General features: G+C 40.6%; 2 protein-coding genes across 2 annotated transcripts in view; both read left to right on the top strand.

Annotated features, from left to right (window-relative positions):
* The window catches only part of LOC144444889 (uncharacterized), a 112,561-nt gene extending 112,508 nt beyond the window's left edge, over window positions 1-53 (top strand). Inside the window, exon 88 of the mRNA XM_078134440.1 lies at window positions 7-53. Within this exon, the coding sequence (XP_077990566.1) occupies window positions 7-53 (47 nt within the window). The remainder of the gene's footprint in view (window positions 1-6) is intronic.
* Window positions 8-26,798, top strand: part of LOC144444808 (uncharacterized) — a 41,345-nt gene continuing 14,554 nt past the window's right edge. The window contains exons 1-12 of the mRNA XM_078134348.1: window positions 8-6,037; window positions 6,484-6,638; window positions 7,112-7,256; window positions 7,753-8,051; window positions 8,808-12,432; window positions 12,730-14,523; window positions 15,260-15,421; window positions 15,639-16,022; window positions 16,454-16,750; window positions 17,034-17,346; window positions 17,658-17,784; window positions 18,619-26,430. Coding sequence (XP_077990474.1) covers window positions 64-6,037; window positions 6,484-6,638; window positions 7,112-7,256; window positions 7,753-8,051; window positions 8,808-12,432; window positions 12,730-14,523; window positions 15,260-15,421; window positions 15,639-16,022; window positions 16,454-16,750; window positions 17,034-17,346; window positions 17,658-17,784; window positions 18,619-26,430 — 21,087 coding nt within the window. The 5' untranslated portion in view covers window positions 8-63. The remainder of the gene's footprint in view (window positions 6,038-6,483; window positions 6,639-7,111; window positions 7,257-7,752; window positions 8,052-8,807; window positions 12,433-12,729; window positions 14,524-15,259; window positions 15,422-15,638; window positions 16,023-16,453; window positions 16,751-17,033; window positions 17,347-17,657; window positions 17,785-18,618; window positions 26,431-26,798) is intronic.

Below are 26,798 nucleotides of genomic sequence, written 5' to 3'. Positions count from 1 at the left end.
ATGAAGACTCTTCTTTTCTCTGGCCATGGAACAATTACAGCCAATGGTGGTAATGGTGCAGGAATGGGGTATGGAGGTGCAGGAGGTCGAATCGCAGTTCATGTCTCATGGTTACGTGAATACGCTGGTGAATATGGTGTCCTTGGAGGATTAGGGGGGTTAACTCGACCTGCAGATGACCAGGGTAATGCTGCTGCTGGAACAATCTATTACACAGATACCAACAATGGTGTCAACTTCCGGAAAGCCTCTTTCAATGAATACAATCAAACTCTCTGGCAAGACGGTTTTAGAAAGTTATACCTTGATAATGAAAACAGAAATGATGTCTTACCAACCATCATAATGAATGAAAATGGAACTCACTTTGAGTTTGAAGAAATTGAGATAAAGAACCATGTGGTATTATGGATGTATGCTGAGGATGACACGCTCGTCACTCATAAATTTGTTGGTGATCGAACAGGACTTGTTCATCTCAGACCCGGGCAACGTATGTTCTGTGAAGTTGTGGAATCCCAATCTGGCTTTACAATTGCTCCTGTTAGTTACAAAATTGACCAAGGAGCTGAGATTATTTTCCCTTCATCATTGACAATGCTTGGTACACGGTCTGTAGTTGAAGGTCTGATAACTGGAGTTTATAATCTTGTACTTGCTGAAGGAGCTGTGAGTGTTTTTACATCCACAACCCAGACTGCCTTAATGGAAAATGGTACATACACACATATGACTACACCTGGCAATATCAGTTTTAGTACAATAACAGTACAGAAAGATTCGATCATTGAACTCTCACAAACAGACGAAGACCTTACAATTACTGCTTCCGATCTTGAAATTAAATTTCATGGCAAAATGTACATGAACGAAGGGATAATCAGCACTGGTTTTGGATGGATTGAAAGTGAAGGTTTACTACAACTGAGTTACACTGGCTATGCATGTGAAATGGGTCCAGGAGCAGGGAATACGTCTACAGAAGGAATAGGACTCGGAGCAGGACATGGTGGTCATGGTGGTGCCCCTGAACCTCTTATAGGTGGCAATGCTTATGGAAACCTGTTTGAACCAACAGAAAAGGGGAGTGGTGGCGGAAATGGCAGTGGCATTGGCATTGGAGGGAGTGGTGGTGGACGTCTACTCTGGAATAATGGGCTAGAACTGAGAATAGATGGATACATAAGATTACAGGGAGACGATGGCAAAGGAGAAAATGCTGGGGGTGGCAGTGGTGGTAGTATATTGATTGATACACTGAACTTTACCGGACATGGAGAAATCAACGTGAATGGAGGTAATGGAGTTGGGAATGGTTATGGTGGAGCTGGTGGTCGTATAGCTGTTCATGTCCACCACAAGCACAGATATGCTGGCAAATATAAATCTGTTGGTGGAAAAGGTGTAAGTGAGCACTATGCTGCAGCAGGTACATCTTATAAAGAGGAGACATCACGTGGCCCTCAATACCAAGACATCAAATATGACAAAGAGACTAATCGAACATACACATCGGCACTTCATTCATATTTATTCATCGATAATGAAGATCAGCATGTACCTTGGTTGTTTTCAATGCTCATGGAAGGTGAACGAGTATGGTATGAAATTGATGAAGCTCATGTAATAAGGCATGCTAATGTACGAATTCACCATCCAGTCGACTCTTTCAATGTGACTGTAATCATACATAACTTCCTTGGAGATAGGACAGGACTGTTTCACATGCGTGAACATCAGATTCTTTATGCTGATGTTGTCGAATCTGTTACAAATGAAACGGTTGCTCCAGTGAGCTACTTCATCGATGCAGGTGCAGAAATAGTATTACCTTCTATGGTTAGCATTCGGGGTACAAGAACAGTTCTAGGGGGTCTAATAACAGGTGTTCATATGCTTGATATTGCCAGTGGGGGAGATGTTGTATTCTTATCTACTGGACAAACAGCAAGAATAGAAAACAGAGAATATGTTGAGATTTCTAGCCCTGGCAATTTCTCTTTTGGGGTGTTTACCGTTGAAAGACACTCAACAGCTGAATTTCAAAGAATAACTGATATGATGATTCTTACTACTGCCATAGTAACAGTCAAATACCAAGGACAGTTATACATGAACAAAGCAGAAATTAAGTGTTCATATGCTGAGATTGAAAGTCAGGGGGCATTCCACTTAGATGCAAGAGGACACTATCCAGAAGATGGTGCTGGTGCTGGGTGGTCAACCAATGATACAATAGGAATGGGAGCTGGATATGGAGGGCAAGGAGGTGGTCCACCCCCTTATGGAGGACCGCCACATGGATCTCTTTTCAGGCCTACTGTTCTCGGAAGTGGCGGAGGGAATGGTGGAGGAACTGGAGGAAGGGGAGGCGGTTTTCTGTGGTGGGAAGTTGGCCAAAGAATCGATCTCAATGGAGAACTTGCATTGCGTGGTGGTGCTGGAGAGGGAGCAGATGCTGGTGGTGGATCAGGTGGTAGTCTTATTGTACAAACAACTAATATGACAGGACATGGTGCAATCACAGTGCGTGGTGGGCATGGAAGTGGCAGAGGTGGTGGTGGTGCTGGAGGGAGAATTGCCATACTATGTCAATGGAGGTATCAGTACGGAGGGAGATTTATCAATTATGGTGGAGAAGGAGGCAATGAGGATGAAAAACATACTCATGGTGGTGCAGCTGGAACAACATATAAAGAAGAAAATTATAGAGAACTGGAATATAGACACAAAAAGTATGACAAAGTGTATAATACAACATTTTTAGCTGTTGACCACACTTATATTCATATGGACAATAATGGAAAAGTTGTACCGCCAGCGTCAATGATAATGGAGAACCACAGGACAGACTATGAATTCAACGAACTTGAAATAACAGGAGCTGCCAGAGTTCTTCTGTTTCATCCCAATAATGAAACAGAAGTTTCCTTAATTGCACATCTATTTATTGGTGATAGAACCGGACAACTTCATTTACGATATAACCAAACAGCATACATTGAAGTTGTTGAATCGGAAAGTAACAAAACATTAGCCCCTGTAAGTTACTTAACTGATGCTGGATCAGAGATTGTATTTCCCACAGAACTACATATCCATGGCTCTAACAGTAGCTTTAAAGGTCTAATCACAGGGGTACATCATTTGTACATTGAAGATGAAGCATTTGTAACACTTCATTCAACAAGCCACACAGCGAAAGTTGAGAATAGAGAATATGTACTGATAACACCACCAGGTAATTTTTCCTTTTCAACTATAACTGTAAAGAGAGGGGGTCATGCTGGATTCCAACGAGTTACGTCCACCATGAGTGTTGACTGTGCTGAGTTTAGAGTCAAATACCAAGGAATTCTGTTCATGAACCACGCTATCTTGGATTCAACATATGCCTGGATTGAAAGTGAAGGTGTTTTCCATCTCGATGGCCATGGTCAAAAAGGAGAAAGTGGCCCTGGTGCTGGAGTAACTATAAATCTTATTGGGTATGGAGCAGGCTATGGTGGCGAAGGGGGTGGTTCAAACACAACAGCAGTTAGCCAACCGTATGGTTCAGTGTATTCACCATTGGCTCTTGGAAGTGGTGGCGGACATGGTGAGGGATCTGGTGGGTCAGGTGGTGGTTCGTTACATTGGAAATCAAGTCATTACATGGAGCTGAATGGATTACTATCACTACAAGGTGACAGTGGACAAGGACTAAATGCAGGAGGTGGAAGCGGTGGCAGTTGTCTTATTGAAGTAACAAATATGACAGGACATGGAGAAATAAATGTACGTGGTGGTGATGGATCAGGATTAGGAGGTGGTGGTGCTGGAGGAAGAGTTGGTATCCACTGTAGATGGAGGTTCACGTATGGCGGGAAATTCACAGATAGAGGTGGAAGTGGTGACACCGGTTACATCCTAACACATGGTGCTGCAGCTGGATCGGCTTATGTTGAGGAAAATCAGCGACCGCTGCAGTACAGAGAGGCTAAATATCTTAAGGAATACAATACAACCATTCTTGATGTTGATCACAAGTATGTTCACATAGATAATGAAGGTTTACAAGTACCAGTAGCATCAATGCTAATGGAAGAGGAGACAATAGAGTATGAATTTGATGAAATGGAACTAAGTGGAGCAGCAAGACTTTTAGTTTACCATCCGTCATCAGAGCGAGTGTCTGTTATTGTACACAGGTTTAGAGGTGACAAGACAGGTCAGTTACATCTGAGAAATAATCAAATTGTCTACGTTGAGGTGGTTGAGTCTGTAAACAACAGAACAGAAGCTCCCTGTAGTTACATCATCGACTATGGTGCTGAGATTTATATGCCATTTGAAGTGCATTTCCATGGCACAGACACTCTTATTGAAGGACTTCTTACTGATGTCCATCACTTGTTTGTAGAAGGAAGTGCACATGTAGAGTTTACATCCACTGCTCAGACCGCCATGGTTGAACACAGAGAGTATGTCCACATCACAGATGAAGGTAACTTTACTTTACCCCAAATCATAGTCCGATATGGAGGTGAAATTAAATTCACTCAAATTACAAATAAGATGATAATCAACTCTGCCTTCCTTGAAATTAAGTATCGTGGTCTGATATTGGCGAACATTGCTCTGATTGAATCGGGAAGTGCTGACTTAGAAAGTGAAGGGATATTGCAACTTGATGGAGCTGGATATCCAGGTGGACATGGAACAGGGGGAGCAACAGTCACTGGCCTTGGGGCTGGATATGGAGGCCGCGGGGGAGGAACCACCAGTGCAGGTGGTGGAGAACCATATGGATCTGTTTTTACACCAATTGATATTGGCAGTGGTGGAGGTCCTGGACACTATGGAGCAATAGGGGGGAGTGGTGGTGGAGCTTTATACTGGACCATTGGTGTAAAAATGCACCTGAATGGATTGATATCAATACAGGGACAGGATGCCCAAGATTCTGCTGCTGGAGGAGGAAGTGGTGGTAGCATAGTTGTTGCAGCTACTAACATGACAGGTCATGGTGAAATAAATGTTGATGGTGGCAAAGGCCTTGGAAGTGGTTCAGGTGGGGCGGGTGGTAGAATTGGTATTCATATTAGACATAAGAATACATATGGAGGACAGTACAACTCAAGAGGGGGAGCTGCAGGATCTACACATATAAATCAAACGTATGGAGATGGTGCACCAGGAACAGTATATAAATATGAGTCAGACCGTGGTCCACAATATAGAGAAGTGAAATATCATGATTCGAACACAAATGTAACAGAATACAAACCGGAGCACTCATTGTTGAAAGTAGATGATGGTTTCCTGGATTCCAACAATCCTGCTATGGTTATGGAAGAAGACACAGAATTCTATGAGTTTGATGAAGTTCAAATTCGAGGTCATTCACTAATTCATTTCTATCACCCACTAAATGCAAAGAATGTGACAGTAGTTGCCCATGAGTTAGTTGGTGACAAGTCTGGGCAGATTGTCATACGAAGTCGACAGAGACTATTTGTCCATATTGTAGAATCAACCCATACCTATTTAGAAATCCCATGCGGTATTCACATTCATGATGTTGGAGAGGTAATACTTCCCACAACTGTCATCATTCAAGCTGAAGCATTAAGACTCGAGGGAAGAATGACTGGAGTTGAAGAGATATTCTTGGAGAGAGAGGGTAACCTTGTTTTGAGTGGCAGAGCGCACACATCAGATCTCAGTGAAAAATCTAAGTGGTATGATGATGAACCCTTTGAGCCCTTCACACCTGGTCTATTGGTAATTGGCAGAGTATCAATCAACAATATGGGTAAACTTACAATCGACATAACCCCTGTTGTATCAAGACTCGATATCGGTGATTTTATAGTTAAAAATGGAGGCCAGTTAATTTCTGAAAGTGAGAAAATCGAAATTGTCGCTGGGGACATGAGAGTGGAACCTGGTGGTGTCATAGATGCTGATGGTGAAGGTCATCCTGCAGAGGAAGGCATTGGCGCAGGATCATATGCATCATACAGAGGATCGGGTGCTGGATATGCATCTAGAGGTAGGAAGTCATCAACAACGTAACTGATATCAAGTTATATTACCTAAGTTTTGAGTCATGACATCATTAAGGAACATTTACATGTGGTCTATTATCCCTATTAACCGTCATATGAATACAATTCGTTCTAATTGTTTATATGTTCACAACAGTCAAGTTAAAATACGCAATGGCATTTATGTGATTCAAGTAGAGTAGTGCGATAGGTGATCATTGAAGGCTAAGTATTTTTTATATTGCTGATGTGTCCATCTCTTGAGATACTTTTGATCAAAAGATGTATCATTTACTATACGTCACAAGAGCCACATTGAAATGGTCACTTATTGACTTGTAGATTATATCTCGATGTGCGATATAAAGCTAAGCTACCAGGTATTATAGGGGAGGGGTTACAGTAACTATAATTTAATCACCTCGTAATATCCAAGCAATCAATATTACAGGTGGAAGTGTTGAAGCATGCACCCCTGCTCCATGTACAAAGGCCACCGGTGGTTTGCCATATGGAACTATTTTCACACCTCGTGATATTGGCAGTGGTGGAGGTGGCTCAGAAGGTGGTGCAGGTGGCGGAGGAATCTATATAAATGTTGGCAAGGTAACAGTTATTAAATAAACTCATAAAAGTCTTTCAATTCTCCAAGTATCAAAATGCATATATTCACACAGTATTCACAATCACTAGTGTTTACAGTACATTTTAAGTGTATATGATGATTCAGTTTTGTATTTTAAAAAATATACTTGTCAAATGATTGATTTTTGACACTTATCTAATGTTTGTTTGGACAAAAGTAGAAATTGCTTTCTGTAAACAAAGTACACGTACACATAAAGGAAAGTGGCATTGTACTGTACATGAAGAGTGGTTCAATTGGTATTACTTATATGACGTTACTTCTTTGAACCTGTTATTTCATTTATTTGATTTCATTTATTGAATTAAGTTGAAAACTTTAATTATCATACAGGGATTCTATACATGATAGGAATGATGCTATATATAATTTATCATAGATTGTGGTCATGCGCGGAAAACAACAGTAAATGAAATTATTTATTATATACTAGAACATATACGTTGATGGTCTGATATCTGTTAATGGATTAGATGGAATGAGTATAGGAGGAGGAGGTGGAAGTGGAGGAAGTTTATTTATGGAGGTTGAAAATTTTCATGGCTATGGTACAGTTACTACCAATGGTGGCAATGGAGGTAACGTTTGTACATTTTGCACCTAAGAAAAAAACTTTCTGAAGTACCTTTCCCGATCCAGCCCATACGTTGCAAGCTTCATTGGCAGAATATTACATAATCATATTACATAACTGATTTACACAAGTAATAATATTTTCATATGTATTATATATCATGTATAGTGGCCCCGAATTACAATTATTATTTTGGTGAATAAACTGATGATGCTACACCACATTTGCCAAAAGGTTGTTGTGGCCTGTATTTAATAAAACTAATTTTCACATTTGAATACATTTACTAATTACATGTTATGTTATGTTATGTTATGTTATGTTATAAAATAATGATTAGTTACTGATATTATCATAAAACATTTGCACAATTAGTTGTCTCTGAATTGAATATTTCAAACGTTTGAAGACACAACTAGCGTTTCTAAGATATCATTTAGAACTGTTCATAGATGGCTTTTGCATATGAAGATAACATGTGTGTTTTTTCCTTGAATTAGATGTAAATGCTGGAGGTGGAAGTGGTGGTCGCCTAGCTATCCATATAACAAATGCATACCTATTCCAAGGCACCCTTCAATCTCTAGGAGGTGCAGGGTCGTTTGCAGGTTCACCTGGTACAGTTTATATTCAAGAGAGTATAGGTGACAGTGACACCACAAGTTTGTACCTTGATAATCAAAACCGGGATCTACCATCATATTGTGATTATGCAGTAGAACTTGATGAGAGTGGCAGTCGAGACTTTAATCTTGATAAAATTAATCTGGAAAGAAGTGCATGTCTGATCATCAAACAGGTAAGAGTGGCAGAAGACAAATCCACTTGCATATATGACATTTCTGTACAGGTAGCCTGTCATTATAGCGCAACATATTACAGTATAGTAGTCGTAATTATTGCCAGTGGTTTCTTGAAATATCACTAATTACTTTAAGAAGTCTAGTAAATACAAAATTACATGTACTAAACGTTTCCTTACCACGAGCCTTTACACACTTATGTATAGTATCGTTTCTCGTTGATCATTGATCATTGGACATTATATGGTACATTTAAAAAGAAGGAAATATTGCCATTACATGAACAATGGTAAGGCTTACTTTCTTGACTACAATACAATACAATACAATACAATACAATACAATACAATATAACGCAATACAATACATCTTTATTGTCACAACATGGGCAATTCTTTTTGCGACAGTAGAGAATAAAACCATACGTGAAAAAATATTTAAAACAATATACATTAAAATGCGTATAATAAATACATTTCTAAAATCAAGCATCAATCACAATTAAAATAAAAGGCAAATATATTGAAGCAATGTAGCAATAACTTACTAATCATTCCTGACAAGGTGCAATAGGTAAATTTCTTAGGGAACGTATGAATATTTAGTTCTGTCGTATTTGACTTTTGAACTTATAGCACTGATTGAATGATAAAACTTCAAAATCTTTGTGAAGGTCGGGTGTTGATTATTGGTTTGCTTTGCTCAGAACTTGTTTATCGTACAACATGGCTATACATATTTATTCTCTCCAGTATACATCTGGAACATCAACATTAGTCATTGGAAAATTGACTGGAGATGGAACAGGAATGATACGTGCTCGTGAAAGTGATGTCATTCATGTAGAGCCACAGGAAAGAAGAACTTATGCACCAGTAAGATTCCATGTGACAGGTGGGGCAATACTCATTCTCCCACCAATAACCACAATCAAATATTCATTGTCAGTCATTGTTGGAGCGTTATATGGTCTTGAAGAGTTATATATTGGTGGACCTGTAACATTCTATGACCTGGGATTCAGCACCTACAGGAATTGTACTGGTGACAGTTCTGAAGAGGGTCAATACTGGATGGGTTCTTTGACCATACAACATGGTGGCACTTTTCAAATCTCGGCTTCCAATACAGCAAAGAATGCAGTACATATATACACAAGAGATAAGTTTGAACTAGAATATGATGCCAATATACAAGTGGAAACTGCCCTTAAAGTTCACACCAGAAATGCCAAGATGGAGTTAAAGAGTATCATAGATGGTAATGGAGATGGTTATGATGATCAAAGTGGGCCAGGTGCTGGTAGTCAATGTGGAGGTGGAGGAGGTGCTGGTCATGGAGGTTATGGTGGTCCTGCTGGTGGTACAGGAATCAGCAGCTGCACTGGCTCTAGAGGTGGGCCAAATGATGACCATTGCCTACCAGTATATTATGGTAGTGGTGGCGGAATGGACTCTCATGGGTATAGCGCTGGCCATGGAGGAGGCATAATCCAACTCATAGCAAATGGCATAGGAGAAATTGAAGGCACTGTCACAATGAATGGGCTTGCTGGATCTGCTGGCTCAGGTGGGGGTAGTGGTGGTTCAATTTGGTTGGATGCAAGATTTATGGATGGTTGGGGTCATAGCATATCTAGTGGAGGTTCTGCTGATAGACATCACTATTGTTGTGGTTCCTTTTGCAGTGCATGCTACCATTATGGTGGTGGTGGATCTGGAGGGCGAATAAGAACAGTTTCTGAATGTCCCCATCGTGTTATTGAGTCAAGAAGAAGTGTGCCGGGGGGTGTCTCTTACAATAATGATCGGAATGGTGACATTGGTTCACTTTGTGAAGACCCAAGTCGGTGTAATGATCATGGTTCATGGTATCCACTTAATAACACTTGTGATTGCGACTATGGTTACTTTGGATACAATTGCCAGATACAGTGTGATGAGGAGTGCACATGTAATGGCCATGGAACTTGTTCTCACAGTGGAGGCTGCGTTTGTGATGAGGGTTATGTCGGCTACAGATGTGAATACCAGTGCCACATAAACACAACATGCAGTGGACACGGGTCATGTACAGCCCACGGAGAGTGTATTTGCGATCCATGTCACCATGGCAGTGACTGTTCTATGATGTGCAATGATAATGGTGTATGTATAGATGGGGAATGCCAATGTGATGCATGCTTCATTGGTCAGTATTGCCATTCTGAATGCAACCACCAAGGATCGTGTCACAATAATTCCTGCAGTTGCAGCAATAACTGGAGAGGAGAGTATTGCACAGTATCTGGATGTCCAGGTATAGAGGGAGATTGTTCAGGAAATGGTATATGCAATGCAGCTATTCACATATGTTATTGTGAACCAGGATGGACAGGAGAAGACTGCTCTATAATTGACTGCCCTGGCGATCCTAATTGTTTTGACAGAGGATATTGTAATGGAACAGTTTACCCCCCTCAGTGTCAGAATTGCGAAAAGGGTTGGATGGGTGCTGACTGTAATGAAACATGTCTCCATGGCAATCAAGAGCCAATGGACAGTGGCATCTGCGTGTGTGATCCTTGCTGGATGGGCAAAAACTGTGATCTTCTCTGTTCGGGTTTTGGACATTGCAACCCTGAAAACACAACATGTGATTGTCATTTTGAAACTGGTAGGTGGGGAGACTACTGTGAGATACTTGGATGTCCCGGTATTGATGTTCCTTGCTCTGGACATGGTGATTGCAACAGTGCAATTAACGAATGTGAATGTAGAAATGGTTGGGTGGGGATTGGATGTCATTTACCAGATTGTCCAGGTGAACCGGATTGTGCTGGACGTGGCTTCTGCAATGGTGATTTTGATCCACCAATTTGTCAAAATTGTTCAAGAGGTTGGATGGGACCAGCCTGTGAAGACCCATGTGTAAATGGTGTACAGACACCTATGGACAGCGGTTTTTGTAACTGCTCTTCTGGTTGGACTGGAGTTGGCTGTGATGTTGAATGCTCAAATCATGGCAAAATAAAGGATGGTGTTTGTGAGTGTACCTATGAAGAGGGATGGAAAGGTGAACTATGTGATATTCCAGGCTGCCCTGGCCTATTTGGACTTGACTGTAGTGACCGTGGTGAATGCAATAGTGCAATCCCCGAGTGCAGTTGCAGACCTGGTTGGCTAGGTATTGGATGTGAATTACCAGACTGTCCCGGTGAACCCGATTGTGCTGATAGAGGTTACTGCAATGCAATGTTTGATCCACCAATCTGTACGAACTGTTCTCAAGGTTGGATGGGTTCATCGTGTGAAGATCCCTGTGTTCATGGTATACAAGAACCAATGGACAGTGGTATCTGTTTATGTGATCCTGGTTGGGTTGGAGTAGGATGTGATGTTGAATGTTCATTCCATGGCAAAATAGTCAATGGTGCATGTGAGTGTGATGTTGGCTGGAGGGGCATCCATTGTGACATTGCAGGATGCCCTGGAAAAGAAATTGATTGTTCTGGACATGGGCAGTGTAACTCTGAAATTCATGAGTGCATCTGTGAAAATGGATGGACAGGTGATGGATGTGAAATTCCAGATTGCCCAGGACACCCAGATTGCTTCTCAAGGGGCTTTTGTAATGATACTGTTAATCCACCAGTCTGCACTAATTGTGACCAAGGATGGATGGGCCCAGACTGTAATGACCCCTGTACTCATGGCAGGCAAGTTCCAATGGACAGTGGCATCTGTGTCTGTGACTCATGTTTTTCTGGAAGAGGTTGCAACAGTGAATGCATGGAACATGGGGAATGCAGTAATGAGGAGTGTATTTGCACACCCGGTTGGCGAGGTGAGCTGTGTGAGATTCCAGGATGTCCAGGTGAACTTCAAGATTGTAGTAGCAATGGTGACTGCAACAGTGCCTTGCATTTGTGTTTTTGTTACCCAGGGTGGAAAGGTGATGCATGTGATATACCCGACTGTCCAGGTGATTGTAATGACCGTGGATATTGTAATGGTACTGGTCGATCTACACCACACTGTACAGACTGCAAACCAGGGTGGATGGGACTTGCATGTGAGGAGCCATGTGTACATGGAATTCAAAAACCAATGGACAGTGGATTCTGTTCGTGTGATGAATGTTACACTGGATATGGTTGTAATGTTGAGTGCTCTGGTAATGGAATATGCAATGAGGACAATGAATGCGAATGTACTACAGACCCTGGGAATTCGTGGTTTGGTCCGAAATGTGAAATGAAGGCCTGTCCTGGAGAGGACGCTTCGTGCAATGGTCATGGCGACTGCAACTCTGCATCCCAAAAATGTACATGCTATCCAGGATGGACTGGAGATGATTGTAGTATTGCGGACTGCCCAGGAACACCAAGCTGCTCAGGTAAGCAAATTCATAATGCCATTATTATACTGACTTTCGATAGCATAACAAATTACGAGTATAGTCGTACTTCATCACGTTTTTGTGTTCTTATGTAGTCAATTTCCTTTTGCTATGAAAATATTATTATTTGTGTATATTGTATATGGTATTCCATGAATACATTTTCATTTTCACCTTTGCAATGCATGAGATACGCAATAGTTTATGTCTTAACCATTCTAATCAAATATATAATGTTTAACTTATTAGATGTATTATTCAAATTACATAAGTAATTTTTTATCTTTGTTGCAGGTCATGGCCAGTGTGAATCAACTTACCCACGTAAGTGTAGATGCAGTAGTCAATGGGCTGGTGAAGTCTGTGATGTTCCATGTGTAAATGGTATCAACGATGGTGATGGCTGTGTTTGTGAACCTTGCTACACTGGCATTGGCTGTGATAAGATTTGTTCTGACAATGGAGACTGTGTGGATGGCACATGCCAGTGCCACTTTGACGCTGGATACAAGGGAGATGGTTGCCAAATTCCTGGTTGTCCTGGCTTTCCAATAGGCTGTTCAAACCATGGTTCATGTAATCTTGCAACATTTACATGTATATGTGATCCTGGATGGAAGGGAAATGGCTGTCATATTCCAGATTGCCCAGGTAATCCTGATTGCAATGGCAGAGGTGTTTGTCCATTAAACCAGGAAGAAGACAATCCGAGATGTGAATGTGACAGTGGCTGGATGGGAGATGGATGTGAAAACCCTTGTGTCCATGGTGTATCCGAAAGGTTTCCTAATGGAACATGGATTTGCAATTGTGAGCCATGCTACAATGGACTTGGTTGTGACTTACTATGTTCTAATCAACCAACCGCACAATGCATTAATGAAATATGTGAATGTGGATTTGGTGGTGGCCGAGGAGAATTCTGTGAAGTTGGAGGTTGTCCAGGTGATTTCGGACTAGACTGTTCTGGTCATGGCGAGTGTAATACGGCTACTGGTGTTTGTTACTGCAATTCAGGTTGGAAGGGGATTGGCTGTGAAGAGCCAGACTGTCCTGGAACCCCAGATTGTAACTATAGGGGAGTTTGTGATCCTTCCGATCCATCAATGTGTCGAAACTGCTCGATAGGCTGGATGGGTCCTGCGTGTGAAATACCATGTGTCTATGGTGAACAAATTCCAATGGACTCTGGTAACTGTTCCTGTGAACCATGCTACCATGGTTTGTCATGTGACACAGAATGTGGTGGAATTGGAAATTGTACAGGAGATGGACTATGTGAATGTCCATTTAGGGGAGGAAGAGGAGAGTTTTGTACAGATCCAGGATGTCCAGGTTATGGAGAAGATTGCACTGGTCATGGAACATGTATCCTTGGTAAATGTCTTTGTAACGAGGGTTGGTTGGGAGACGGCTGCCATATACCAGACTGTCCTGGGGACCCTAATTGCAATGACAGGGGTATTTGTTATACAGGCACGGAAAAGCCAGAATGTCGCGATTGTGAGTTAGGATGGATGGGACCAGCATGTGATGTTCCCTGTGGGCCTGATCATGGTTTACAAGACCCTCCTAACAGTGGTATCTGTAAATGTACTGATCCATGCTGGCACGGTGTAAGTTGTTTGGATATGTGTAATAACAAAGGAGACTGTATCAATGGAACATGCAACTGTGCAGATGGTACTGGCTTAAATGAAGGCTGGTGGGGAGAATTTTGCGAACAACGTAGTTGTCCTGGTATTGCCGAACCTTGCAGTGGGCATGGTTATTGTAACTCAGTAACATTTGTCTGTATCTGTAATAATGGATGGGAAGGCGAGGGCTGTCATATTCCAAACTGTCCTGGAGACCCTGACTGTAATGACAGAGGTGTCTGTGATGGCAGCCAAGATATTCCATTCTGTAGAGACTGTGAACCAGGTTGGATGGGAACTGCATGTGAACTACCCTGTATAAATGGTACAGCACAACTAGATAATACATGTGTTTGTGATGATTGTTTCACCGGAGCCGGATGCGACAAAGAGTGTAGTAGCCATGGCACTTGTGACGATGGTATATGTAATTGTGATGCCGCTTGGTGGGGTAAGTAATGTGTTTATATACTGAAAAGTAATATAATCATAGTTTAAATAATTATAGTCTTATGTGATTTACACTGGGTCCCCCTGGTAATGGAAAACTTTGGGTGTCAAGGTATACATGTTGACCAAAAATGTTCATCAACTTGGTACTAAGGGTAAATGACTTTCATAGGGACACTCAAATTATTTTAGCTTTAAGCTTTCGATATGTCTTGGTCGACGATATCCTCATCAGTCCTCATCATCTGGTGGTCAGCTGTAACTATGAAATGTGTTATTCTGATGAGGATCGTCGACCAAGACAGATTGAAAGCTCAATGCTTAAACCACTTAAACTGCTTACACTCTACAACTTGTGTAAGTTATTCATGTTGTGCCTTACCAAGAGGAAAATATCCCTGTCAAAATTGATCAAATCACTTTGTGGTAATGTATTACATAATTAGTGTACAAGGCATTGTGACTGTAATGTTAAGTCTAAACGCAGAACCTTTCTCCTACAGTAACGGTAGTATATATATTATCTCATTTGATCGTTGACGTCAAATTAACAAGCTATTAAGGATTAACTTTGGGGGTAATAGGCAACTGTATATTCAAAAAGAATTATGATATACGCCATGATATTTTGGCATTGTAGGAATAAGACGAGTATCCAGAGAAGAGAAATGTTTTCAGATTTACTCAATGTATGGTTATTAAAAGATTCATGATTGTGTCATTCATGTTATTCACAGATACATACTGCAATGTGAAAGGATGTCCAGGAGTTGGAGAAAGCTGCTCAGGGCATGGCCACTGTAACGTGAATGACCAAACGTGTTATTGTTATGCGGGATGGAAAGATGATGATTGTAATAGTCCCGATTGTCCAGGCACACCTGACTGCAGTGACAACGGTATGTAAATAATACTAGGGGATACATTGGCGTACTAGCATATGCTAGTACTCGAATGAAATTGTTGATATGCCTAGTGTATTTTCAGGATCGTCGACTGGAAGTGAATTTAGTAAAAGGCTGCATTGCAAATAACTGTGTAGTTTCAGACAGACAGATAGATAGATAGATAGATAGATGCAATGTATTTATCACTTTGTTGTATTTCAACATGTAGGTTATTGTAATGGTACATACACCCCACCAAAGTGTATCTGCAGTGATGGATGGATGGGTGAGAGATGTCATGTTCCATGTATCCATGGTAATCAATCCCCTCCAAACAGTGGGATCTGTAAGTGTGATCCCTGTTTCTCCGGCATTAGTTGTGACCAGGAATGTTATAATCACGGACAATGTATCGATGAAATTTGTGACTGTGAAACTGGTTATCAGGGTGACATGTGTCAGCTTTTAGACTGTCCAGGAGAACCGGATTGCTCTGAACACGGAACTTGTGTAAGAAGAGAGGGGAAGTCAGTGTGTATCTGTAGTGCAGGATTTGAGGGCGACGACTGCTCGATCATGGTTTGTCCTGGCAGTCCAGAATGCAATGACAGAGGTATGTCTCTTTAATATGTTGACAGAAAACTATATCATCAAATATATTGAGTGTTTCTCCGAATAAGAAGAAGGAAGATGTAATGTCCCAATATTATGTATGTATGTATGTATGTATGTATGTATGTATGTATGTATGTATGTATGTATGTTTGTTTGTTTGTTTGTTTGTTTGTTTGTTTGTTTGTTTGTTTGTTTGTTTGTTTGTTTGTTTGTTTGTTTGTTTGTTCTTGAGATGGTATTGGACGTCAAAATTGCAAACAGTGAAATCCGATTATAAAACTCACAGTGTAGATAGATCATATAAAAAGGACTTCTTTAAGTAAATGACGAGGTGACATGACACAATCACTGTTTGAATGTCACAACTGATACAACTGTTTGGTCTTTGATTCTAAAACCCTGATGTATCAAATGATTACTGTTTTGTAGGTACCTGTCAGCTTGTGGAAAACTCTCCCATGTGCACATGTGAACATGGTTTTGATGGTGATGCCTGTGAAAAATGCCTACCCCGTTATGCAGGGTCTGAGTGTGAACAATGTGTTGAAGGTTATATAGGCTGGAACACAAATTGTGGAATTTTCTGTCTGCATGGGTTTGCTACGGAAGTAGGTGGAGATGAGTGTGAATGTTATGCAGATGATTACAATGGATACTGGACTGGTGGAAGTTGCGATGAATGTATTGAAGGTTGGGGCCTGCCTGACTGTGTGGGATGTGGCGCCGGTGAGTACTTGCCTTTTGGTTATTTAAGTTAATGAGTTTAGAAATTATTTGCTCTTTCAATGGAAATTCGTGTACATGTGAATACATGATCAGATATGAATCTTGTACGGAGTAGATTATCGAAAATACATATTACATGTGTGCTTCAAAAGACTGTAGACCCTAGGTATGGTCTGTGCAAAACGGAAAAGTTCATTTGCCAGTTCTGTTTGCGGGATAATGTACATTTGTAATGCCAGTACTAATGACTATTACGACACTGTTCCTCTTCTGTGTTTGGTAGATTATGTTGGGTTAGGTCACTGTGACATTCGTTGTGAAGCCGGCCAAGGAAAATACCGTGACCCTCAAGATGGGGAGGGTGGCAAGGAACCAGTCAAACCAGTACTACAGTGTGCACAGCCCGAAGGAGGTAACTCAACAGGATATATCGCTTGGTTTGGATATGACAATGAAAATGAACACAATGTCTACATACCGATCGGGGATGACAATAGATTTGAGGATAATGAGCATGGTCGAAGCATAGCGTACGAAAACATGGGCCAACCCTCCAAGTTCCAGCCTGGTGAGAAGAGAAATATATTCTTCATCAGGTATTGCAATGTTTTTATTGTCTATAGAACAATGGAAAGTATTCAATCACTTTGCCGAAGCATTCTGTAAATGAACATCTGTACGAGATTTTTTAATTTGTTTATAATGTTTTTTGAATTTTCTTTGTAGTTTTCTTGGCATTAGTTGAAGTAAGAATATTATGGTATATGTTATAAAACAGTTCTAATACCAACAAGGCTTCAGATCTAAATGCTTTATGAATTTAAACGGCACTTCAGTAGCAGATCTCTGATCATAATCTTTATTGGGGCATAACGTATCTTTCCCATGGTTATTTATATTTGTATAGAATACCAGATGAAAGTAAAGAGTACACCTGGCACTTAGCCTATACTGCGTCAAACACAGTATACAGAATATCGGTGAAATACGACTACGAAGTCCCATGCACTGGAAACGAGTTAGAAGAACATGAAGTAAGACCTTTGTTTTGTTGCCATTCACCTGTACCATGTGGGGAGGGGGCGCTCACATTATTTGACGACCATATTGCATAATTTTACTGTATGAAAATATCGCATGTATAAGGTGTAGTCATACAACTCGACCAAATATGACAACAGGTGTCATACAGTTGAACTTTGTCAGTTTTCACCAAATGCTACTTTTCACTGTAATGAAATTAAACGTGATATCATATTTTCCAGATTGACAATTCTTGTAAAACATTGATCAATTCTTATTCTTCCCATGTCTTATCAAGATAACGACATTGCTAGCCTAGTATGACTTTTGTTATACATAGATGACGGTCTCACTCTACAGGTTAAATTATTCTTGCATACAACCCCACTGTAAAACACCTATGTTCAGTTGGAATGGATCAATTTCATAGATAGGAGTGAACTGTTAACAGAGCATGGAATTACTAAATGCAATCTACCACCCTATTACCGATTTTGTTTATTGTATTCATAAACACCCAAACTGTTACAGACACATGACGTTGGTATATCACATATTTTCATGTAATCCCAATGTCAAACCATTCATACATACATACACACATAACAATATAGTTCTCAAAGTAATTAGAATACTTACTCATCATTGAATATTTGTAAAGACCTACGATTGTTGTAAGATATATACTTGCTACAACGATTGGTAAATGTATTTACAACAAAAGAAAAATGTTACTCCTTTACTCGGTGTTATTGTTTTTTTGAAAACCAACACATGCGCAGTAATAGTGGATTTAGTAATGGACTTGATAATAACAGGGAATGCAATACATATTCCTTCCTCAGACATTCGTAAATGCATCAGATCCAGGGTACTGCGAATGTTACCATGGCTACTGGGGACCAGCCTGTGAAAATGACTGTGTAGGTGGAGCAAGTAATCCTTGCTATGGCAGAGGCCAATGTAATACTACAACTGGGGAATGTAATTGTGATGTTAACTTTCTGACTGGTAGCGACTGTACATTGTGTGCTGGTGGCTGGATGGGAGCTGATTGCTCAGTAGCCTACCCAAATGTGACAAATGTTAAGGATGGTTTGTATCTAGCGAGTACTTTTGGCTCTGGGCATTTTACTACATGCGACGGTGCAACCTTTCATTTCTATGGTCGAGGGGAGTATCATCTCTTCAGTAATACTGAGATAGAGGTGCAAGTTCGTATGGTACAGTGCAACATAGAAAGCATAGGAAGCTGTATCAATGCTGTAGCCTTCAAGATTGGTGCTAGATCAGTAACAGTCCATGGTGGATATACAGATGACAATTTAGGAGGCGTTGCCTGGATCGATGGGATAGAGTCATTTGACAACGGGGAACATATCGGCTCTGGGTACTATTTCACAAGACTCTCTGTAGATCATTACAGGTGCTTCAGTGATTTCTTCTTTCTCGATATATATATACGTGGTAGGTATATTGATCTTCGTTTGAAAGTCGGTACCACAAAATGTAGTGCTTCAACTGGACTACTAAGCTCTTGTGATGGCAACCCAACCAATGAGTTTGTAACCAAAGATGGGCAACAACTCACCGCTGATATATCAGGAACCCTTGACCAAAGAAGTATACATGAGACATACGGACCATCATGGTATGTTACGTCATCAGTCAGTCTCTTCATTTACGACTATGGTTTGTATAAGGAAGAAAGAAATGTAACAGCTTCTGATTCAGGTTATGCTCTTTGCTTTGATGACAGCCACACCTACACCGATGAGTTGTTTACATTTTCGGATGCTGATGTTACGATCGAGTTCATGTTTCAGATTGATACTGGAAACAACTACTGTGGTACGATATTCTCATATACGAAAACAGACACTTTCTCAGTGACTTACTGCCAGGGTTATTTCCTGTTTGAATATGCTTCAAAATCTGTTGAAGTGATGATAAGTGTGGACAACAACATTTGGTACCAGATGTCATTGGTTTGGCAATACAGCAATGAACAGTTGAAAATATATGTTTTTGACCCTGAAGATGCTTTACAAAGTGAAATACTAGATTATGAAGGTTATGGTAACATATTCCAACCTGGTGGCGTTCTAACATTAGGACAATGGAATCCTCCCGCTGATGCCGTCACTGATCGTAAACACAAAGGGTTCATTGGAAAAATCGACGAATTTGTGATATGGAAGAGAAGATTTGAACTGTCATCTCTACGAAATCGTAGAGGACAATTCCTTGACTATAACACCAATAATCTTGCCAGTCTTTGGCGCCTAAATGAAGGTCAGGGGTTACAGACTGTGGATTCTGTATCTGTAGGTGATCTGCACATGGTACCAGAACCATGGAGACATCCTAAATGGGCATATTCCACTGTCAAAGTTAAACGACCAGCATCATATTCCGTACTACCCGAGTACAAAGGCGTTTTCTGGACATCAGAAAATCAGACAATAATAGAAGAGTATTGTCATAAATTGATACATGACCCTGCCCTTACGGTCAATTGTGGATCCCTCCGGATAGCAGATTTCTATTACCTAACTTGCGTCAAAGATGTTGCAAACAATAACGACCTTATGAGAGCAATGGAGATTGTGTTGGCATACTCCGATCAATGTCAATTTCTCAATCAACTCAATGAATGGCCAGCAAAACCGTTTTGTAACCATTTTAGTGGGCGACATTTCCCAAATTGGATAGGACAGAATTGCAACATACCTTGTGTTTCCGGTACATCTGAAGGTGATGTGACAGAATCATGTATCTGTTACCATGGCTTCTGGGGTAGTAATTGTGAAGAGCAGTGTCCTGGAAGTGCTTTCAAACCATGTTTTGATAATGGAATTTGTGGTGTCGACAATGGAATCTGTGAATGCCCAAGCAGCTATAGCCAAAGTTCCAACTGTTCAACATGTGAGGCAAATTGGCAGGGGGAAAACTGCATTTCAGCTGTAGCTGATATCAACCCATCATCAGCATATGCAGTGTGCAGCGTGTTCAGCTATTCACATTTTACAATGTTTGATGGATCTACATATGACATTCATGCAGTTGGTGAATTCGTTTTGGTAGAATCACAGACAATTTCTGTGTATGCTCGACAAGTTCCCTGTGGTGGAGAAAACACTTGTATAAATCAAATTTGGATAAAAACTACAGATGCAAACCTGACACTACATGCACCGTATGATGACAGTAGTTATGAAGTAATATCTCTCAATGAAGAAGAAATATTATTTGACAAGAACTTGCAAATTGATGATACCACTCTTTTAACAAGAACATCAACTAAGAACTATGTATATACACAAAGGGGATCATGTAATATGACAATAGAAGTAGATTCTCGATTCATCAGCTTGCAAATTACAATACATACAACCAGTTGTGATGATGCCAAAGGAACTCTGTGTGGAAGCTGTGATGGTGATAGAGATAATGATTTTCAGACCGGTCTTGGTGTATACATCGATCACGCAGACATTACATATGATGACATCAATGGAGCCTTTGCTGAGTTCTGTAAGATTCCTGATACAGCAGATACGGCTTTCAGATATGTGTATGGCAAACATATGGAAGACCGAGAAATCACGCCAGGTGGCTATAGCCTCCACTTCGACCACACGCATTGTGAGACTTCGTCTCTCATCAACACACTTAAAGAAACTGATGATGTCACAATTGAATTCCTAGTGAGGGCGTCAGATCCATCCACCAAGGGGGGAACCCTTTTGTCGTATGCAAATATTCATCGATTTGCAATAACTAATGACAATACACTAAAACTTCACTATGATGAAAATAGCATAAATACAGGTATCGCCACTGACATTGCAGCATGGATACATATATCATTTGTGTACTTCAGAGCAACTGGGCATTGTACATTGTATTATTTCAACAACTTAGGACAAATCAGTGGCTACAGCTATACAGTAATGACAGGATTGTTCATACCAGGGGGTACAATGGCAATAGGAATATGGCAACCTGGATTTGGAGGACAACCCCCCAAGTCACACTTTGCTGGAGAGATTGATGAAATACGTATTTGGCGACGATCCTTCGAGTATACTGGAATCAGGCAAAATTATGGGATGAATGTTCAACCAGGACTATCAAGTTTAAGTGGACTTTGGAAGTTTGCTGAAGGCCGTGGGGAAAAAGTAGTTGACATGGTTTTTGGTCATGATATCACCATCCCAAAGAATAAAGGTGCACAGTGGTATCTGTCTAATGCCCCAGTACTGTCAAATGGACCAAAGCGGGACTACCACTTTACTGCGTCCTTGTTCACAAGTGATGCAAGCAGGAGACAGGCTGAAGCAAAATGCAAGCAAACAATCTTTGATGGTGCACTATATTCTGGTTGTTCATCACTGGGTCTGTCGTTGGCCCAGTTCTATCAGGAGACATGTTTTATTGATATTGCCTATCGACGCAATATAAATGCATATAAACTGTCAACAGAGTCATACTCCAGGTATTGTGAAGCCACACTTGAATTACCATATTCTCCAATCGATCCATGCAAAAATGACACCACGGCTCCTGGCTGTGGTCTTGAATGTGTCTTTGGAACACCCGACCTTGAAAAAGATAAGTGTATATGTGATAAAGGTTTCTGGGGTGAATCATGTGTTGATATCTGTCCTGGAGGAACCCAGACACCCTGTAATGGTCATGGAATGTGCATGTCTGAATCCGGAACATGTAGATGTGATGTAGGATGGGCAGATGACACAAACTGCACTGCGTGTGCATCTGGATGGACTGGTGAACTTTGTACAATCAATACTGATACAGGCGGAGCTCGAGAGGAGCAAATATGTAGTGTATTTGGTCAAGGACATTTCAATACATTTGATGGTGCTCGCTTTGATTTCAAGGAGATTGGTGAATATCACTTAGTGAAAACCATTGACAATACGTTTTCTCTGCAAATGAGAAATATACCATGTTACACAGACTCGGCCTGTATCAGTGCTATAGGATTGAAATTCAATGATGAGAAAATTGTCCTAAGAGCAGGCTACACTAGTAATAGCAGGTTATTCCTTTGGGCTGATGGAACAAGGATAGACTATCATGATAAAACACATAGGATGAGCAACTTTGTCTTCAGCCATATAGCAAATGACGAATACTTAATACAGGGTACAACAATTGATCTTCAAGTTAATGTCCGCGTGGTTGATAGATACCTCAGCATTACAACAAAGATGATGGAGGGCCTGTGTACAGGCAACCAAACTATATGTGGTTCATGTGATGGTAACATAACCAATGACGTCACAGACATCAGCATTGCTATTGACACTGGTATTTGGAATGTTGAAGAAGAAATCAGTCTCTTTGGGCCAATATATGTCAACTCTGACTATGGCGAAAGACCAGTACCAACCGGTGCAGGCTATTCCTTGCTTCTTGATGAGACTTACATAGTATCAGATATGCTAACAGAAATATTTGATGGGAGTACAGATATCACTATTGAATTCCTCGTAAAGCTAGAACATGATGGTGTCATCTTTTCATATAGTTCGAAAACATCATTTACTCTTGTGAGTGCAGGTACATTAACTATTCATATTGACAATTTGTTCTTTGACACTGGGCTTTCCTGTGAAATTGGCTCATGGAACCATATATCTGTAGTATGGAAGCGGGCTATTGATTACGTATACATCTACATAATATCGTCAGATGGCACTGTACAGTATTATCCTATTTATATCTCCCAATCAGTGGTTGTATTTGATATCGATGGAACAATCAGTCTCGGAGCATGGCAACCATCCCATGATGATACTGTTACACAACCAACTTATGAAAACTTCAAAGGAGAAATTGATGAGCTTAGGATTTGGACTAAAGCACTTTCAGCCATTGAAATTGAACAGAATCGGCAAAATAACCTACAACCAGATACCGTTGGATTGGTAGCACTGTGGAAGTGCAATGAGGGACAGGGTGATGTCATCTATGATTTGATAGGAACTGCTCATTTCTACTTTGTTCAACAGAGCTGGAACATACACTTTCCAAAGTGGAAATTTTCTTATGCAGTGATACATCGTGTTGTTGTGAAATACACCTTTATTTTCAGTACCACTGATGAAGAGGACTTAGTCTACAACCACTGCACAAATGTAATTAGAACATCATCTATGTCAAGTTTATGTAATGGGCTAAGCACAAGTACATTCGATTTCTACTTCAGATCATGTGTTTTCGATATGGGGTGGACTGGGGACCGTTATGGATCACTGGCTGTGACGCTATCATTGTCAGATTACTGCTATGTTTCTCAAAAACTATCGGAATGGCCAGGGAAATCCCTCTGCAATGCATATACAAGTGTGTCATTTCCTATCTGGTCTGGCAGTGACTGTAATACACCATGCTATTTCTCAGGACAATTGGTAGAAGGAGATTGTGAATGTGCTATTGGATATTGGGGAGCAAACTGTAATTCTATCTGTCGTGGGGGACCTGTTACTCCATGCAATAACCATGGGACTTGTAAACTTGGATCTGGAGACTGTGAATGTGAAGACAATTGGAAGGGCAGTGCAGACTGCTCTGTTTGTACAACTGGTTGGACAGGAAGTGATTGTTCTTTACCAGTAGCACAAGTCAATCCAACAAACACTATAAGTCATTGCTTCATTTCAAGCAGTGGTTTCTTCAGCCTTTTTGATGGAGCGAGCATCAACTTTAAAGAGAGTGGAGAATATTTGGTGTATGAGGAAGATGGAGGTGGCCTAATGGTAAATGTGTTACAAACTAGCTGCAATAATCTTGAAGTGTGTACCGTAGCTGTTGCTGTTAAGACTAGTAGTTTTGTCTTTGTCATTGACGCTTCTTCTGGAGTGGATTTTGAGCCTACAGTCTGGATGAATGACGAAATGGTTGACTTCGAGGAAAAAACTCTTGAACTGTCGTCTGATTATCAATTGGCCAGACAGTCACTAGAAATATTTGAAATAATCGGACCAAATGGCTTTCTTTTGAAACTTGTCATGGGAGGAGTCTACTTCAATCTAAATTTGGATGTGGCCAAATCGAAATGCGGAACCTCAGCTGGTGTATGCGGTCCTTGCGTTAAAAAGGAAGATGCTTGTAATGACGATGATGACCTGTGCTTCATGAAATATCTTGGGCTTGCAGAGTATTCACGTCGGAAAACCATATCATATGAACTTATATTCCAATATTGCAGCGGCTGGCAAGTAAAACCTGTTGACACCCTGTTAACGTTAACCCTCAGGAATATGACAGCTGGCTATGGACTCCGATTTGATAATTCAGGCTTAGTCTCTCTTCCATTACCAGGATATCTGCTAGAATCTCCGCACCTAACATTGCAAATCTACACAAGGGTAACACTTGCAGCAGGAACCATTTTCTCGTATACAAAACAGTCAACGTTTTCATTATCAATAGCAAACCAACATTTCTGCCTACATTTTGGAAGTATGGTAATTGTGACTGATGTAGTCGTGCCAATCGATATATGGATACAAATATCACTTGTCTACTACACAGCCTCTGGACGAATAGAATTCTACTGCATCGATCCGTTTGGTAGAGTTTACTACAGATACTATATCATAGGAACTGGAGTGTTTTCCCCTGATGGCTCTTTGGGTCTTGGAACATGGCAACTCCCACCAGATGGGCTAGGACAAGGCCCACCAGGATATTTTGCTGGGGACATTGATGGACTCATTATATGGCAGAGAAGATTGAAATCCGTTGATATTGTTTTGACTTGGAGACTAAAACTAACTAGATATGAACCTAGAGTGGCAATGCTGTGGAACTTTGACAGGGGATCTGGCAAGACGGCCTATGATCTTGTATCCTACATTGACTTTATTTTCCCTGTATCCAATCTTGGACCAAAGTGGTGTCTATCCGGTGCACAACATACAACAGTTATAAACATTAAACGCCAAACCACAGTGGTAGTATTCCCAAGTCCGACACTCGAGATTGAAGCCAGACAAATTTGTAACAGGTTAATATTCAGTGGTACACTGAATGCTAGATGTGGAGGTTTAACAGTCTCTGCATCATATTACTTCATTCTGTGTCTAACTGATATAGCCATGTCAGGAAATCTCAACCAAAGTATGGATGCTGTATTGTCTTTCTCAGTACAGTGTGAGAAAACACTGAATCTACCATCTTCACCATCACAAGAACTGTGTAACGAGTTTCCAGACAGATTGTTCCCTATATATGGTGGAAAAAATTGTCAAAAGAAATGTTATTTCGGAACATTCGTTGAAGGACAATGCATTTGCCATAAAGGCTACTGGGGACCAGAATGCAACAAGGTCTGCCCAGGTGGTGGCCCACAACGTCCTTGCAATGACAATGGGAAGTGTGATGCTCAGATAGGGAAATGTATTTGTAATAAGCAATGGCAAGGTAATGGAGTGTGTGGATCGTGTACTACAGGCTGGACTGGTGGTGACTGCTCTATTGTAATACCTCAACTTCCACCAAACCACCCAGTTGTGTGCACTGCAAGATCCGGGGCATTTATAAACTTCCACGACCGAGCCTTTGATTTCCATGTGGCTGAAGTTATCCAACTCCTCAAAGCAGAAGGAACAGAAATTCAGGTATGTATGGGCTATCATCAGAAAAACCCTCATTATTTGTTGGACAGTTTATATAAACATCAATAACATAATGTGAATTCAGTCATCTTTATCTACATATTTGGTTAACTTCAACCATAATCTGTTGATGTCTGATATCACAACATGCTTGGTATGACGTTTACTTTAAACGAATACCACAATCAAGTCAATTTTAAAACTATTAAACATTACATTGTTATCTATTGTTTAAAATATGTTCTATTGTTTTGTCATGTTATTCCAGCACTGAGTCATGTGACCAACCCAAAACATCAATTCCACACTTGTGGACGAAAGCTTCAGTTTTGCTTTCACTAAATTAATGATCAACTGTGTGTAGTTTCAAA

This window comes from Glandiceps talaboti, chromosome 13, assembly GCF_964340395.1.
Source record: "Glandiceps talaboti chromosome 13, keGlaTala1.1, whole genome shotgun sequence".
Taxonomy (NCBI): Eukaryota; Metazoa; Hemichordata; class Enteropneusta; family Spengelidae; genus Glandiceps; species Glandiceps talaboti.
This window is presented reverse-complemented; position numbering and strand designations above follow the sequence as displayed.